The 17897-nt window shown below is 40.0% G+C and overlaps 1 protein-coding gene across 1 annotated transcript in view; it reads right to left on the bottom strand.

Moving 5' to 3' along the window:
- Window positions 1-17897, bottom strand: part of LOC106618739 (tetratricopeptide repeat protein 28) — a 46251-nt gene that overhangs the window by 11531 nt on the left and 16823 nt on the right. Inside the window, exon 2 of the mRNA XM_014236603.3 lies at window positions 16793-17054. Coding sequence (XP_014092078.2) covers window positions 16793-16906 — 114 coding nt within the window. The 5' untranslated portion in view covers window positions 16907-17054. The remainder of the gene's footprint in view (window positions 1-16792; window positions 17055-17897) is intronic.

Genomic DNA, 17897 nt, shown 5'->3' with positions numbered 1-17897 from the left:
AAAACGAGCTATTGTTGCAACAAAAACAATAGCAGGAACAGTGTTGCATTGGCACAATGTTGATGATCGTTGAAAATCAAACAAAAAGTCAGCGAAACAAGCGTAAACATTTTGAAACGACGACTGTGCTATTGTTGCGCTAACACACATGCACATACACACAGAGTGCAGAGCGCATTAGTATGTGTGTGTAACTGTTTATTTGCACATTTGTTTGTTTTTGCTAATTTCGACTTTGTTGCCTAATAAAATTGGCGCCAACGCTTTCCACTGCCAGACGATAACAATACAACGCGGTCGCGGTAAACCAACAACAGCAACGCTGACGATCGCGGCCAACAGGAAATTGTAAAATCGTAAAGAATTTATTTCCATTACAGAACAATGTGCGCAAAATGTTTTGGCAAATACGGCCGCCGCTGCGGCTCTTTCTTTCAAACATTTTACGATGCGAAGCTTGTGGCGATCAAGGACGACGGGTTGCGTTGTTGACGCACGAGGTATTTAATGATGTTGGGCAATAAAATAACTGTACGAGAAGCGGTGGCGCACAGCAAGCCAGCAGCAGTTAGTGAAATTATGAAAAGCATAAGCGATGATGAAACGACTGACAGGCGCGTCTCTTTGAAGCAAAGCTTAGTGGTGTAAGCTGGAGTTTGATCAGTGCCACATTAGCGCTGAGAGTGCAGTTTTTGCTTTGGTGAACAGTAAACATATTGTTGTTTTTACAGCGCACTCAAAGCATCAAGCGAAATAAAGGCTTTTAGTATATTCTGAGGTTACGAGTATATGCTTGTCAGCAAACTTTTTTCTGTGTAGCGCACTCTTCTTTCGCGCATCTTTGTCTTATTTAATGCTTTTGGCATCCCAGCTTTAGCCAGTTTCAGTTAATAGTATTGCAACTTTTGGGTAGTGGGTAGGATAAAACTTCGCGTAACATCTAACTGCTTTATGAAATATATACTTGGATGAACGGCTTAAAGAAACTCCACTCAACCAAGTTTTTTTTTCATTCTGATCAGATGCGAATTTTCTCAATTAATCACCAACACCTTTCAATACTTTGGTGGTTGTCTTTTTTGACATTTATAACTGTGATTCCAGAGAATACTGAGGAGATCACTGTGTACTCTTCAGAAGTTTTAGTGAGTCGAACTAGTTAATCAAACTACTTTTTCGCGCTGCAACTAGCCGAAATTATACTAAGAACCTTGCCTATGGCAACATGACGCAGATATGGGTTTTCAGTGGTGATAATGCTTGAATTTGCAATTTGTATATTCTTTACCCCACTTAGACGTCAGCCGCATGACTACAGCGATTTCAACAACCACTTTTAAATTGAAAATATTCTAGCTGGCAAATAAAATCTGCTGCTAAACGCGCGTCGCCTAGCAATCGCTCAATGACATATAGCTCAACTGCTGCTGAATTGTTTATTAGTGCAATGTTGTATTATTGGAATTTTTAGCAAAATTATTCTACAATTATCACAAACGTTTCCTCTCCTCCGACCCATCTATGGCACATTAAGCGGCCCTGCCCACTATCCATCGCTCACACTTATAACATTTCTACGTCAAAGCGAAGTAAGCAAAAATTTCGACGCGCTAAACACGCCGGCTTATCAGCGCCGTTTAGGTTTATTGTTGTTTTTCGTACCAAGACTTCTTGGCAGCGACGCTCATTTCAATATAGCGTGTTATAATATCTGATAATGACGCCCTGGGAGACTGAGATTAACGTAACAATACTATTTTATATGACTTAATCCAATGTTATATATTGCCGCAGTCATACAATTATTCGAAGCTAATATAATATTACCTACTATATGGAAGGGTTGCTATTGCGTTGGAGCTGTATGAGACTTAATAACGGCACAAATAGATTACGTAAGCACGTAATGACAATGTACATATTGATGAAGAGAAATTTGAGGGAAATTTTGCTTATGTTGAAACTTGATTCAAATTTTATTTATAAATTTTCTTTATTTGAAATGCTTAAATGCGGATTTCTGCTAAGTTATGTTACGTTATGTCATGCTATGTTACGGTATGTTATGCCATGTTATGTTATTTTATAATTTTTTTTTATTTGAAATGCTTAAATGCTAATTTATGCAAAGTTATGTTACGTTATGTCATGCTATGTTACGGTATGTTATGTAATTTTATATGATAAACTTTTTTTATTTGAAATGCTTGAATTTGGATTTATGCTAAGTTATGTTACGTTATGTTATGCGATGTTGCGTTATGTCATGCTATGTTACGTTGTGTTATGTTACGTTATGTTATTTTTAAAATTTCTATACTGGAAATGCTTATATGTTTATGGTAAGTTATTTAACGTAAAATAACGCTATGTTTAGTTAAGTTATGTTATGCCATGTTACGTTATTTTATAAATTTTTATATTTGAAATGCTTAAATGCTGATTTATTATGCTATGTTATGTTACGTTGTGTTACGTTATGTTATGTTATGTTACGTTATTTTATGCTCTTTTATTTTGGAAAGACTTACATTTTTTTACGAATGTCATTTTTATTTTCCACTTGCGTTTTTTACTTGTACTATTTGATTAAGCTTTAGTTCGTTAAGCTTCTTAATGCTGTTTTTATCGCATTTAGCTTTTTCCGTCGTTTATCTTTTTCCAATCACCCTCAACCATGTTTTTACCCCTCGCGCGATTTACTGTTTAGAAAAAATGTATATGTTATATTTTAAATGAAAAAAAGCGATTGCTGCAGCACGAAAATGGCAACATGCATCCTGTTTCTTTCATCGTGTTCCGCTGTCATGTCGCATTTTCAACGTCAATGTCAGCATCTTGTCATTCGTGCATCCTCAAACTCAAACTCTGGCACAGTCAGCACTGCGTCGCGGGCGCAAGTACACACTCACACACACATACACATGCAAACAAAACTAAACGAACATCAGCAGTTTGCTTGCCCTCGACCGCATAGCTTAACATTATTCTCAGCCTTAAACTTATAAACTTAGCCGCCCTGCCTACATCGGCAGTCGTACGGCCGCGAAACGCTGCTGCAGCTTGTATTTCAGTGTCAGTCGTACACACAGATCCTTAATGCCAATTGTTGCTAAATTTGTGTTTTTGTTTTTCATGCTCGCCTGCCCTTGTGCTCAGCTTGGCCGTCTGCAACTTTAGTTTGTCTGTCTGTCCGTCTGTGGCCTGTCAATAAGTTGATTGTCAGCGCTTCATGTCGTTTCAGCAACAAACTGCGATTATTTTAGTAATTTTTTTTTGTTCGATTTTCGCTGGCCTCTATTAAACGCGCCCTTTTGCCGCGTCTCGGCGCGCCACAGTCTGCGCTGCACTACGAAGGGAAAAACAGGCAAGCGCAAAAGTCGCATAGCAATCACAAACAATTCAAAAGCAAAACCAATGTCAAACTAAAACAAGCGCTTTCCTTGCAGATTTGTAGCTTGAGACAGCGCGCGCTTGTTCTATGCGGCTGATCGCGTACTGCTGTGTTGCAATTGTTGTGCCATGTTGTTTGGATTTTTCGAAAATTGGCGCCCATTGGCATGGAAAAGTCATGTTGCATGCCAGCAGTATGAAGGTGACGCTCGCGCGCTGTGGCCGCCAGCCAGACAGTCAACAACCAGTTAGCTCGCTAGTCGGTGTGCCTGTCTAAGCGCAAATAAAAATGCCAAAAACATTACGCGGCAGTAAACATCAATGTGTGTAACACGAGCGCCGCGCAGCAAGAACATTGTTTTCCAAGCAAAGCAATGTCGTGTAACACTGCTGTGCAATTGCCGTTTGGAAAACGAGAAAAATGTGACGCGCGTACAAAAATTCCAGCAATTTACAAGCGCTTAACCCTTGGCGCACCAAAAAGGAAACGCAAATGATGTTGCAGCAAATCCGCGCGCAGCAAATACTAGCGGCAGTGTAACTTTGCCGCGCGACGTATATTTGCTGATTCGTGCACGTTTCGTGCTTTGCTTTCTTCTTACGTTTTTTTTCTTATTGCTGCTGTTGCATTTAGCGCTGCTGGTTTTCAACATATTTCTTACATTGCTTTACATTTTGCTGCTGCCGTTGCAACGTTCGCGGTGTTCTGCCACATTTCTTTTACTGCGCGCTATAAAATAATTAGCCGCATTCCTTTGCTGCTGCCACAATACTACTTTCAGCACGCTGACTACCACCACCTTTGATTGGCCTGACTTGGCTGTGACTGGGCTGTTGTGCTGCGGCGCATAATAAGTTCAGGCTGCAAGGAGCGCGCGTATGGCTGACAGCACATATATTGTGTGCGCTATAACTGGCCTGGCTTGCCACTGTCGAGCTTTGATTGAGGTCACGTTACAAGTCGGCTACACCGTTGCTGCCAGTGGTTGCAAATGGCAGTAATATGTTTACTGCTGATTTTTTCCTATGAAATATTTGCTGTTTGTTACAATGTTTTGTCAGGAAACTTTTGTGCATTTAATTAACTTAGCTCAAATACTGCATAGCTGCTCATTTTATACCTCGTGAGTATGAGAGTAGGCTGTCTTTAGCAGACATTAGTTAACGGAACTATTTAAATGGAACCGTTATATATCGTGTTGTGTGTAGGCTGTTTTAGCATTAGAAGGGTGTAAGTCTTATTAAGTAGGCTCAGAGATTTATTTTATTATGGTTATTTATCAAACCGAGCGATCATACATATTTACACTTAACTATATACTACAGATTAACACCGCTACACATAAGTTTATGTTGACTCCGCGCATCATGAAAAACTGCTTCGAAGCTGGTGAACTTTTAAGCATTTACCCGGATTGAACATGCTACGAAGAGCTCGTTTTGGTTGCAGCCTTTTTGCTACATGAGCTCCAGTAACGACTTGGACTTTGGAGCACTTTAATAATGCTTATAAGACTCGCGCCGTGACAGTACTCTGCGGAGATCACCATTAACCTCTCTTCCAGTGTAAAGATATATCTTTTTCATGACAGGTTGATCTACGTAGGCTGAGTAAATCTATATCTTTATAATGTCATGAACTGTCAACTCGGCGGTATCTTTAAAACCATATGAGCAACATGACTGCTTTGACCTTTAGGCATTCTTTAATATACTAAGTTAAGATCCAATCTCCAGTAGCAGAAAGAATTCCGGTTCTTTAATATACTAAGTTGGAATCCGAACTGCAGTAGCAGAAAGCACTCCGGTATTGATAGAGACGAATTTAAAAACTCGAGTGCATTTAAAAATTTAATGTATACCGACTTAGTTGCGGTTGCTCAGTCTGGATAATTTAAGGCTCGAGGGTTTTTAAGCTCAAAGAGATATAAGTTTATTAAAAATTGCCAACAGACTTCTGCGAGAGCGTTTCCATGTTCCAATGAATTTACTTCTCGAAGACTAACACAGAAATATCTTTCTAAACGAGCTGCTATTGGCAATTGATCTCGGTATGAATCGTCTATATCATATGAATCATCTATATCACATATAACAACTACGGCCTACGAAATCTTGAGCAGAACATTTATTGAAATCTTTATCACACAAATTTATACCCGAAAGTCTAATTGAAATTTTTTATTGAACCATTCTCCGCGAACGCTCAGTTAATTGAAAATATTTACGCAATTATCCACCTGCGTAAAACAAATTGCCAACGCAACTGGCGCACAATACGCACAACGGTATTTTATGAAGCCGGTATGTACATATGTTTAGTCGCGCGCTTGTCGTTCAGTCGTCATAAATCCATTAAACGTTTTTAATTGCCATAATTTTGCGAAAAAGCCATTTGTGTGCAACCCAGTTGGCGCGGGCCCTTCCAGCGATGCGTTGCATGCAATTTCAAATGCGCACATAAAAATGCGCAAATTTACGTGGCATAATCACTAATGCCACAAATGGTTGCAAATTGAAATTTAATCAATGCGCTGAATGAATTTATGGCGACACAAACGGCCGAGAACAACAAACTAAACAAATAAAAAGCGCGACAGCGTAAACGAAATAGAAATGGAAACCCGAAAAGGCAGCAAGCACAGCGGTCGAGACGGCCGAGACGGTCGTTGTGGCAAGTTGAACGCGACGAAAGTCAAGTGAAAAAGCAAAAGTTAAGCAGCCATGCGTATAGGCGCCGTAGGAAATGATATCACATAGCAATGGCGACGGTGATGGCTGCGGCGTAGCCAGGCGCGTGTGCAGCGCGTAGTCGCAAACAAGTTGCAACAATCATTGCGACGCATCGCCACTGCCAACGTTGCGGCTGCAGCTGTCAACGCGTAGCTCAGATGACAATGCACTGCAAGGCAACAACGCAGACGCACCGAAAACACGCAATGAAATAAAAGAGTTGCACAAATACAAATGCAACAAATGCGGCGGATGAAATTGAAACTTAAAAAAGGAATGGCGTAAATAATAATATTATTATAGCAACAAGGCGAAAAAAAAAACAAAAAAATTGCGCTAAGCTGTAAGCTGCGCGCTGTAAGCTGAAAACAAGCACGCCGCTAAGAAGACACTTTGAGGTGTAGTGTGGCAATGTAATGTTGTCGTATGGCGCATTAAGGCGCGGCAACGCACGACGCAACGCGCAACATTTACGCTACACGCGCTGTGGCATGCAACATTGTAGCGTGTAGAGAACATTAGCGCGCGTAAAATATGTGTAATAATAATAATGTTGAATGTAGTGAAATGGCGATTACTAATGTAAAACGCTAATAAATGTTGGAAGACAAGAATTTGCATGCTATTACGAAAGACTTAAGCGACAAACTTGCTGAAATTCTACCGCGCTGAGTTGGCGTTTGAGACGGCGTGTCAAGCTGCGGCGGCGCATCGGCGAAATGTAGCCGACAAGCAAGCGCTTATGTGCGAAATTTATGTGAACAGCATCAACTTGGTTAGAAAAAAATGAACGCATCAAAATCGTTACTTTTAGGTTAAGTAATTTTGCTGCTTTTTATTAAAATCATAAACAATCATAAATTGTATGGAAAATGTTGGCATTTAATAGACAAGCTACGTTTGTGCTACTTTGGCAGTGCACTTGCATGCAACATTGTAAGCAGCTTGCTCAGCTGTTGTGGTACCAAACAAGCTTGGCTTTTATGGTGATTCTGCTGCTCTCCTGCTTTCCTGCTGATCTGCTTATCTGCTTCATTTCTTGATGGTGATTCTTTGTGAGTTTCTTTCGGTTTTTCTTGTAGTTATCGCAAAGTACTGTCAAATCGTACGCTTTTAGATAAGTCAAATTAGAAAGATCTTTTCCCACTAAGTCAGACATTAGTATTTGCCACTGTCTTCGGTTTATGAGTACATGCGAAATCTATAGTTCTTTAATAACGAAATAGAATGCGCAAGCAAATGACTATGCTCTCTAAATCAAGACATAAAAAGCGGTAGAAAAGTTCTGCCGGTGGCTTTGATAGACGCCGCAGTCTTGCTCAAAAATGTGATGGCTTTAGACAAAGACAGACAGGAGACAGTTGTAGATCAGTTTGTGTCTGTTTCTGTGTCTCTCTTAATCAGTTTGCGCAAAAATATGCATCATCTTTCGTGAAACTCATTACAGGCAATAATCCAGGGAATCCACGAAACAAAGAACACTTAACAATCGCTAAGAAAAATGTGTTCGGTTGTGCCAAAGCTAGGTACTCGCTTCCATACTAAACCAATTAAAGCCGGCAATAAGTCTGTGAAGTCGGTTACTGTGACAGCTTGATGTAGTACGAAGCAGAGCTCGTTTTCGATCAACTACAGAACGAACTAAAGCACCCCTAATACAATAATGCCTTTAGAACGTCTGCCCAAATCATTACTACGAGAAAAAAATTACGCTGGCGATTATAGTTAAAGCATAGATCGGTTTCCAAAGCACTGTCTAAGTGCGTGAAGTAAAATGAGCGCTGAGTTTGCGCTTGAGTGCGTTCCAGTTTAATACATTTGCCAGCCATTAGCTTGCAGCGAACTCGCGTTCTTAAGTACTGTTGCCATCTGCAAAACCGCTAGCTATGCTCTGCAAAAAAATACTCAGATATGCTTTGGACTTTTTAGCTTCATTAAAAGACATTGCTTATCTCCAACTTCGAACTTCGTTTCGGCTTATTAATTTTAAAGTGCAGAGTCTAGCATCTGGACGATACCACCGATTTATGAAACTTCTCTAAGCTATTCAGTTTGAACGAAAACTTTGAGTTTGCTGCCATGCCTTCAGTGCGTGCTTCTTTGCGTCTGCTTGGCTTTCTTTCCTCAAGCAACGCATTACTCATTACTCTCTACTCAATTCAGCATGTAAGAGGCACGTGCTGTTTTTCGCTTACTTCGCTGTGTCCCAATGGATTTTCTAAGTTAATTGGTGAGTCGTCAATATTTTGTCAATGGCTTGACCAACTGCGTTGGCTTTCTTAGTGTTAGTTGCGTTTACGTCGCTTTTTTAGTGTCATGCTACATTTCCTCTTTTTCACCATACGCATACATATGTATGTACATATACATATGTTGGTATGGAGGCAAACGCCTCAACACCTCCAACTGCTTTCCTGCGCTTCCATGTAAACCATTAAAAATAATTCAATCATCGAAATTCCAATCAACACATTCCGCACGTCAATGATCGCATTCCATTTCGGTGTCTCGCTGCCTTTTTTGCTCACTTTGGCTTGCTCGCTTGTGTTGCCACAGCGCAGCGCCTAAACAACAATATATTTGTTGCTACGTATGTTTGTAAACTTATTATTATCTGTGCTTCCTCTTCAATTGCTTTGTATGTATCATCACCACTGCACGGCTACGTGTGCGTGTGTGCGGTGTGTGCGCAGCAAAAATTTACCTGTTTTTATTGTGTGCCGTCCGCTCGGCCATTCCAATTCTCTTGCTGTCTCATTTATTTATGATTTGCTGTTGTTTTATTGTTGCCGTTGTTGTAGGTATTGTGTATGCACCACTGCGACTGCACATTATTTGTTATTGTTATTGTTATTGCTTTCGTTGCTACACACATTGTACTTGTTGTACGCTTTTAGCTCGCCACTAACTCAAACTCACTACGAATATGCGTGTTATGCGACTAGTCGAAAGGTGTAGAGCACCAGCAGCAGCGCAGCAGCGGTGGCGGCAGTCAGCTGCGTCGCAATACAACGTTTCGCTTGCTTGGTGCCATAACCTACGCTAGAGCGCACACAGGCGCAGCGAACGCATGGCTAACGAATATCTACTGACGGACGTACAGACGCCATAGCCACGGTCACAGCAGCAGCGCAGCAGACGCAAACGAGCTAATGGCAGTAGCGCTCATTGGCAGCGTTGGCGCGCGGTGTGCGGCGGCAGTTGAATTTAATAGCACAGTAAAGGCCGTGATAAAGCTGGCTCAATGACTGGCTGGTGGCAGTTGGCGCGGCAAGACGCGACGCGTTGTGTGTAAATTGCGCTGAGCTTAATAGAGCGGATGCAGTGCTGCGTTGAGCGGCGCGGTGTGTCGTTGGGTTGGCGCAACGGCGCGACAGCATGGTTTTCCTTGGTTAGACGTGTGTATCTGCACGATTGCTTCGGCTGCATGGCCACATGACCACATCACAGCAACGTTTTGTATGCTTTTTATGTAGGCATGTGTGTGTGGTTGGGTGTTTTCATGTTCGCTGGATCATTCGCACGGTTTGAGCGCGAGTGGCGGACACAGGTGGTGCGGTTATGCACTACAGTGGTCATAATCACAAACTGCAACAGTAATAGCAACAACAATAATAAACAGCAGGGAAAAATAGCGGCAGTCTAAAGCAACAACTATATAGTTAAATTATGTGGCATTCATATGTCGTCTTAACTGAATCCATGTGTGTGTATGTGAATGTGTGTGTGTAACTCACTGTTTGTAAGCACAAACGATTTGTTTGTGTAACCTCACTGCCTTTCCAAATCTACATTTCATTATTGCTGGCCGAGTAAAAAGAATTCGCGAATTTTATAACAAACACGCGCCTGCAATTACACACGCACACACACTCACACGCCTCAATTAAAATACAACTCTGCAAAAAACAAGAATCAAAAAAAAAATAAATCGTATTTAAATGGCTGTGTATGTTTTATACCTTTGTCTGTCTGCCTGTAGCTTGCAACATCTGCTGGCTTGTCTGTATGTATGTATGTATGCATACACACATACACGCAGCAATAAAACTAATCGTAATAATGATCAACGACCGCAGCGTCAGCAATGATTTACCACAAAATCCAGACAAGCGCGATAAGCAAAATAGCAACAACACAAACACGAAAATCTTAAAATAAATCACTAAAAATAGTAGAAAACCACAACAGAAGAAGAAAACATTTGGCAGACAAAAACAATGCCAACAACAAGGTCACACCAATACGCGCTTGCGTGAGTCCATAGACATACAAACTCTGTGAAGTTCGCAACAAAATTGCACATACTCAAGCCAGGAAAAAACATGCGTGTGGCACCAGAACAGCGCCACTGATCGTCTTACTCGAAAAGTGCTAATAGTCTTCGTACAAATAATAGTCATACAAGTTTAACGATACCAAACCCTTCGTCCGACGGTTTATCAAGCTTAAATAAGAACCATCGACCGTTTATATGTGCGAGGAATCAGCTTTCTTTCCGTTTAAGTCTCAGTATGCAAATCTGAGCGATCTTGCAAACGTTTCCAGAATCTATCAATCGCGTGTATGTTACGACGACCATCGCTCCTTCCTTATATAAGTTTAGCAACAGCCAACCCCTTTGTCCGACGATCTATCACCTTAACTACGTTCCAAAGACTATCCATGTGATCGCTGTTTCATATTTCTTACTGTTTCAGCCTTTATATTCAATTCTGAGTGACTCTGTAATCGTTTCAAGTATCTATCGTTCGCTTATATGTTCCGACGACCATACATCCTTCCAAGCCACCGTCGTTCTTTCTACATCAGCGTTCGTAATGACAAATAGATGGTCCATGTGTTCGATTTATTATCTTTCTTTCTGTTTCAGCCTCAATATTAAATTCTGAGCGACTTTGAAACCATTTTAAGAATCTATTGGTATCGCACATGCTTCGACAACCAACCATTTTCCCTAGGAACTGTATTTATTTCTACCTCAGAGTTCCGTACGCGAAACCCTTCAACAGTTCTACTTGTCGATCATTTATTCAGTCTATCTATTTTATTAGTCTAGCGACACTTCATGCGTTCCAATAACTGTCCATCCATTTCAATAATTATAATCCCTTTTACGCCGACATTTGCATCCATTCGACCTTCCAATCGTCCCACTGGTTGATTAACTTTTCAGCCATCCCACGACTGTCTATCCTCTGAAGTAACGTACACTCCGCCTGCCTCAGCATACTTGCGTGCAATCAAACGCCCGCCAAGGCAATCTCCTTCGCCACATCAAATCAAATCACATCACATCGTGCACGTCATTCTACATACTATACCGCAGACGTCTCCTGATTGCGCTGTGAACAGCGCGTTCTGCGTTCCGTACAGCCCAAAAAACATGCGCTTCAGCCGCATAACCATAATCTTCATTAGCATCTATGTTGTTTAGCTAAGCGCACAACATTCTTTTGGCTCAAAGACCACAAACACACATGAGAGAAACAGGCGTACGCCATCAAGCAAATTAACTTTTTCGATTTATTCATTCTCTGTATATATTTTTTCAACATGCATAGTTATGTATTTGAGTGGCTTTCTAATATCAAACCAGCTATGTGCGAGTATTATATTATATATGTGCTGGTTTTTGGTGGCCATGCCATATACTTGCACTTGCTGAGCCTGCGGTTTGTTTCTCGAATTGAGTTGACAACACATTTTCTATATTTTGCTTGGAACACTTTGAGTGCCATGTTTTGAAAACTAATGGTTCTTAGAGGAAATTTGTGTCTTGAGTGCTTGATTTTTCTTAGTTGGAATAAACTCTAGACCAACTTGTATGGCATTGATGATATTGAGCGAAGAAAAGGCAACTTCACGGCGTAAGTTTCGATTCGAAAGTCCCGCTGCTTACTGCTGTTAGTTTTTTGTTTTAAATGGGAACCTCACGAGATGATTCTGTACTATAGTTCGATGCATTTGCTTCGAAAAATCAACTAAGATGGAATTCTTTTACGGAACTAATAGGTATGTAGGTAGAGTGGCTGTCTAAGGACGCACCTAGGCCTGTAGAAGATCCATTGTGATACCACCAGGACTAATGTTTCCTCACTCTATCGTCTCCTCTCTGCACCAACCTGTGCTTCTGATGAAGCTCATCAGTACAAACAGTTTTATATTAGCAACTTCCGATACGTCGTCAAGGAACCCTCGACCAATAGTTGCCTTTCCTTTTCTTTATAGAAGATGTTTTACAGTCTCATCTTTTTCTACTTCCTGACAGCTTCTACAATAGTTGTTGTAAGGCACACCTAGCCTGCTGGCATGTCTACCAATTATTCCTGCCACGTTAGTCTGCTAGTTGAGCAAGTTATTGATTGTCTCCACCGAAACTCAGCTAGATTTATAGCATGTTCGCTGATTAAGTGTTTGGAAATTGCCAGAGGCATAAAGATTCCCTCTTTTCAGGGTTTAATTGTAAAGTGATACCTGAAGAGGTACGGAACTAATGGTACTACAAATTTTTGGAAAATTCAGTTTGAGTTCTAGGATTAACTGTACTAAGGGTATATTTTGTTACAGTTTTTTGGTTAGAGAGAATTTCGTGAATGACAACACGAGTTCGAAGACTTGTAGATTATTTTGTCGTTGTTTTAGCGGCAGAACTCTGCGAGTTTACAGTGCCTGGCCAGATAAAAATCTGGGTCCGTTCTGTTTACGTGGTCCCGACTGTCGTGGCAACGAATTTTTCGAAGATATCGGTGGCTTAATGTAAGCTACCGTGAATGAGTTTGGGAAGTGCAAGACATCTTTGAATTTCACTCAGCATAAGCCGCAGGCAAATGTTAGAGTCTAGTGAGATGAGCATGTAGCAAGCAAGGTTTTGAAAGCGGCAAGCATAAGTTGGGGGTTTGCGATTTTATTGTAAAATTAAATGTAAGCTGTGCATCTGCTGCTGAAAATTAAATAAAAGTTAAATATTTTATATTTTTTCTGCAATTTTGTAGGTAAAATCGGCGGTCTGCTTAATACTTTTTTTCATAAGCATGCTTTTTACAGCCATTTGCTATTTCTGCTGCAAGTCTGTTAGCTGTTTATGCATTTGCATTTGGCATTTTGCATTGAAATATTCAGTTTTAATACACTTTACGGCACATCTTGCTCGATTTCACGCTTGATGGGTGCTTAATTAAATAAAAATGGCGAAAAGCATTTAATAAAAGTGGAAGTCGAATAATCGGCAGTTAACTATAAATAAAGGCATAGCCAGCCAGTCAGCCACTAAGGTATAGGCGCGGGCGCGGGCGCAATATTCGCATGCATACCTGCACATGTGTGTGTGTGGAAATTGTAGCGCTTGTAGTCAGCCACACTTGCACATGTCCTGGCTGTGCCAACAACACACCTGCAGCCTGCTTAAGCGCACACAAACTATAGCCTAAGCTGCACACGGTTACCAATCGCCCGCGCCTCTTCGTACGCTCAGCAAGTTTTATTGCTACAGCTTGGGTTTTGGCTGCAGCTACGTTTGCTGCTTGGCCGGCTGGCTGCCTTTTCGCTATGATTACCTGCACCTTTGATGCGCATGTCGAGATTAAAATTTAATTTAAATTTTTTTCGCTATCTTTCAACGCTGCGCTGAGCTTCCTGCGCGCTTCAATGAGTTTGCTATTTCAGTTTGATTGCCCATTTGCTCTTTTTCTCTGTGCACAAATCGCCTTTTTTCCTTGTTGTTGTTGCTGTTGCTGCTGCTAGTCTACCGCTGAAATGTTTAAATGCTGTCCGCTATTGTTTTTGTTTTGTTGTCGAGTTGTGTTTTGTGTTAGTTCGCGTTTGATTTGCGAGCTTCGGTCGCGCTAGTCGCACTCTAGACTGCATCAAGTCACGTCAAAATCTGCTTATAATCATCGAATTACATTTAAAACCTCAAAGGAATCGTAAAAAAAAATGAGAGAAAAACCAAAAAAAAAACTGAAAATAATGAGTTGTTGCAACAACAACAAGCTCAAGTTAAAAGCCAGCAAAGTTGTGGCAAAGACACGCCGGCGTTGCTGCTTACCGCTGTCAGCAGGCTTTTGTGGGCCGGCTGAAACGTCAATATCATTTTTAGACAGAGTCGCAGCCACAGCTACAGTCGTCAGCACAACAACTACAACTACAAGCACAGCCAGTTGCGCAGGCACAACCACGGTCTCGCCTCGTTTGCTTGCCATTGATTTCTTAGATTCGATTTTGTGGCATTGTTTTACGCCACATACTCAATGGCGTCGTTTTTGCTTTTGCTTTTGCTGTTGTTGTTGCGTGCTGCTTTGTATTTCTTTGTACTTGCTGCGCATTTCTCATGTCGATATCGCATTGATTGCAACCCGATTAAAATCGTTAAACGAGTTTTTCTAACAATTTCATATCCACATTTTTTCCAATTTTTGTTTGCTCGTTGTTCTTATTGTTGTTGGCACATGGTGTGCACAGGAATTAGAGCAGCAGCTAAGCGTGGTAAAAGCCAAGAACTGTTAGACGCGAATATTTGAAGGACATGCCAGCGATTGGTATGCCACTAGAGGCGCTCGTGTGCAGCTTCTAACGCGAAAATATTATATGATGGGTAAAAGGTGGGCACTAAAACTATATATATTTCATGTGTATATTGAAAATTCTTACATCGGTGTAGTCGCGCTCTTAACACGCTTGTAAAATTCTGTGAGTTTCATAGACGTTACTTGGTTAAATTACTTTAGATTCAATAATTATTCTGAAACATGTTTTTCGATCACTTTTAGTGTTGTATTGCCAGCTGCAAAAATCAATTTGGACCTTGAAGTATTCGCTATAAAGATCAAGTGCTCTCCTTAAACTTTCTAGCTTAACACTTAGATTGTAGTTTGTCTCTTAACCCACTAAGACTGCTATTAAACTTGCCTTGTGTCTAACTGTAGTTGTGTCTAACTGTATAGACGCGAGCTTGTCCCTCAGTTTTCAGGATATTGATCTGAAATTGTGCAAACGTAATTTTCTCTCGAAAAAGCTTTTACTGCGTTGGAACCATCGATATCGTATCACTATAGCATATAGCTGCCATACAAACTGATAGATCAAAATCGAGTCGTTGTATGGAAAACCTTTTCATTTGAAGAGATATCTTCACGAAATTTGGTTTGTTTTATTGTTTAAAGCAATTGAGTAATTTCCGCAGAAATCGTATAGATCGGTTCACTACAGCATATAGCTGCCATACAAACTGACCGATCCAACTTAAGTTTTTGTATGGAAAACTGTTTTATTTGACAAGCTATCTTCATGAAATTCGGCATAGATTATTGTTCAAAGCAACGCTATAATCTCCGAGCGAATTGCTCAGTTCGAACCTTTATAGCATATAGCTGTCATACAAACTAACCGATAACAATCAGGTACTTTTATGGAAACATTTTTTATTTGTGCAGCGTATTCTAGCTGAATCCGTTTGAAAATTTTTATTAATTCAAGTAAACGCTAAGCTTGTCTTCTTTAGTGATCTAGCAATTACATGCTATTTTTGTGGTTTACCATTTTAGTTTTATTAAATGATTTCTTATCAAACAATCACTGCACATTTAAACACGTTATCTCTACGCTTGCAAAGCATTTTCTAACTATTCTGTACATTTTTTATAATTAATTTTATTTTTTATTCAAGAAAATACAGCTGCGCTAAGCGCAACAACGAGGAACTTGAACTTTTTCATTCTTATCGTTAGAAAAAGCGCGACGAAAATCAGGCAGCTCAGAAAAAACGTACAAATAAAAATCCAAAAACAGTCAGCCCGTGTTAGTTTTTGAGTATTTCCACTCTCGTCGTGATTGTCCATTTCAGGTATTTAATTTAAAATCAGTTAAATGCATTTAATGGCTGAGTCGTGATTGGAAAACCAAAAACCAAAAACCAGAATAAGCACAAAAAAAAATATTTGTGCTACAAAATAAAAATTTAAACAAGCGAAATACACGTATGACAAAAAAAAACGAATGTTTAAGGTTCTGCTGCTGACAGTTTGTCTCTGTGACAGTCTTGGCTGCTGTTGTTTACTCATATGCCACGGCCAGCTGCTGCGCGACAATTTAAGCACAGTTACACGTTGCTATTTCACTTTGTTTGCCCAAATGCAACAGTGTGGGCCGCCCAGCCAGCCGGTGTGGCAGCGCGCCACATTGCGCCGCATGTGTAGGAGACGTGCTTAACAGCAATGCTTAATTTGCATACAGTTTATTTTAATTGAATACGTTGCACGTCGATTCTGAGAAGTTTGAAATGCAGTGCATTGCGCCTGCCTTTTTACCTTTTATTTAATACAAATTAATTGGGTAAAGTGATTTCTGGTTGTCTGTTTAATTTTGTGATTGTCATTGTGCAAAACGGAGAGGAATTATAGCTTTTAGATGAAATTAGAGTGCAACGTTGTCCACACTCAAAAATCAGAAGTACACTTTAATAGAAATAAAATTGTCTTCAATACAAGTATTGAAGTGCTTAAACCTTACACTCAACCTATGCAGTGGTATTTAAATATCAACAAGCATAACTTGTTTGAGAATTCCTCAACAATGAAAGAAATAATTTTGCGTAGCAGTGACTCACTAGCAGTTCAGTGAAATTTTCTATTATTTTTATAGCAATAAGAAATCTTGCTTTCGTACTCACCTCCGAAAAGTCACGTTGCGACATCTTTATAATTTCCTGTGTTGCCAGACCGCCGCTATTTTCATTTGCATTGCAATTAAGCGGCAAATTCAGTAAATTCTCATAGTTCGTCATTGATATGTTTATGACTGCAGTTAAATTTTTAAATTGTTATACATATATTTGTAAGTAAAATTATACTTCAAATATACAATATTATACTGTGTTTAGACGTCACGAAAAATATTGTCACATTTTTAGTGCACCATTTTGTTTGCGTTGCCTGAAAATGAAGTAGAAGAAAAAATGTATTAAAAAATTTTAAACAAAAAATTATAAATATGTTATTTAAAACTTAAGCAGTGTGAACGCGCCTTAATAAGCGTTACCTAAAGCGTGCCATATCTCCGCTTTTTATGTGGATATTTCCATATATAAAAATGATGTGCATTATTGCTTCTAGTGCTTTCTTCTAGTCTTTAATTCAATTTGCGAAAAGAATTGAAAATATCAATATTTATTGTAAATTTTCATCTTCCTTTACATTTACAAAGTGTGTTATGCTTAAATGCTTAAATACCGCCAACACAAAGATTCTTAAGTAAATTGAATGGTATGTATAAATATTTGCGCATTCTTGCTGCACATTTTTTTTAGCAGCTCCAACTACATTGCCATCTCCTACATCAGCAGCATTTATTTTCACCGCCAATCGCAAGTGAGTAGCTTCATCATTGTATCGGCTTTCGGCTGCCTACTCACTTTGCCGCCTGGATGACTGTCAGCGTTGCACTTTATGGCTTTTACGTCAACGTTGACAATTGAATACGCAAATAAATTACGTTTTTTGGCGGCGACATGTGACAATCGCATAGCTAAGTGTACTCTCCAGCTTGCGCTTCTAACATACATATTTACGTATTTGCATTGGAAATCTTTTGTGCTTGCTGTCGGTGGAAATACTTGTTGTGATCTTAGCGGCGACATGTCATTGAAAGTGATTACTTTTTCTGAGAATTTCCGAAATGCGCGCTCATGTCTCGCTGTGGTGGACGGCTTGGTTCTGAGAGATCTTGGAGAGCACTTGTTGGCGAATAAAGACTTTGAGTGACGTAAGAGACCCATT

Source organism: Bactrocera oleae, chromosome 5, assembly GCF_042242935.1.
Source record: "Bactrocera oleae isolate idBacOlea1 chromosome 5, idBacOlea1, whole genome shotgun sequence".
Taxonomy (NCBI): Eukaryota; Metazoa; Arthropoda; class Insecta; order Diptera; family Tephritidae; genus Bactrocera; species Bactrocera oleae.
This window is presented reverse-complemented; position numbering and strand designations above follow the sequence as displayed.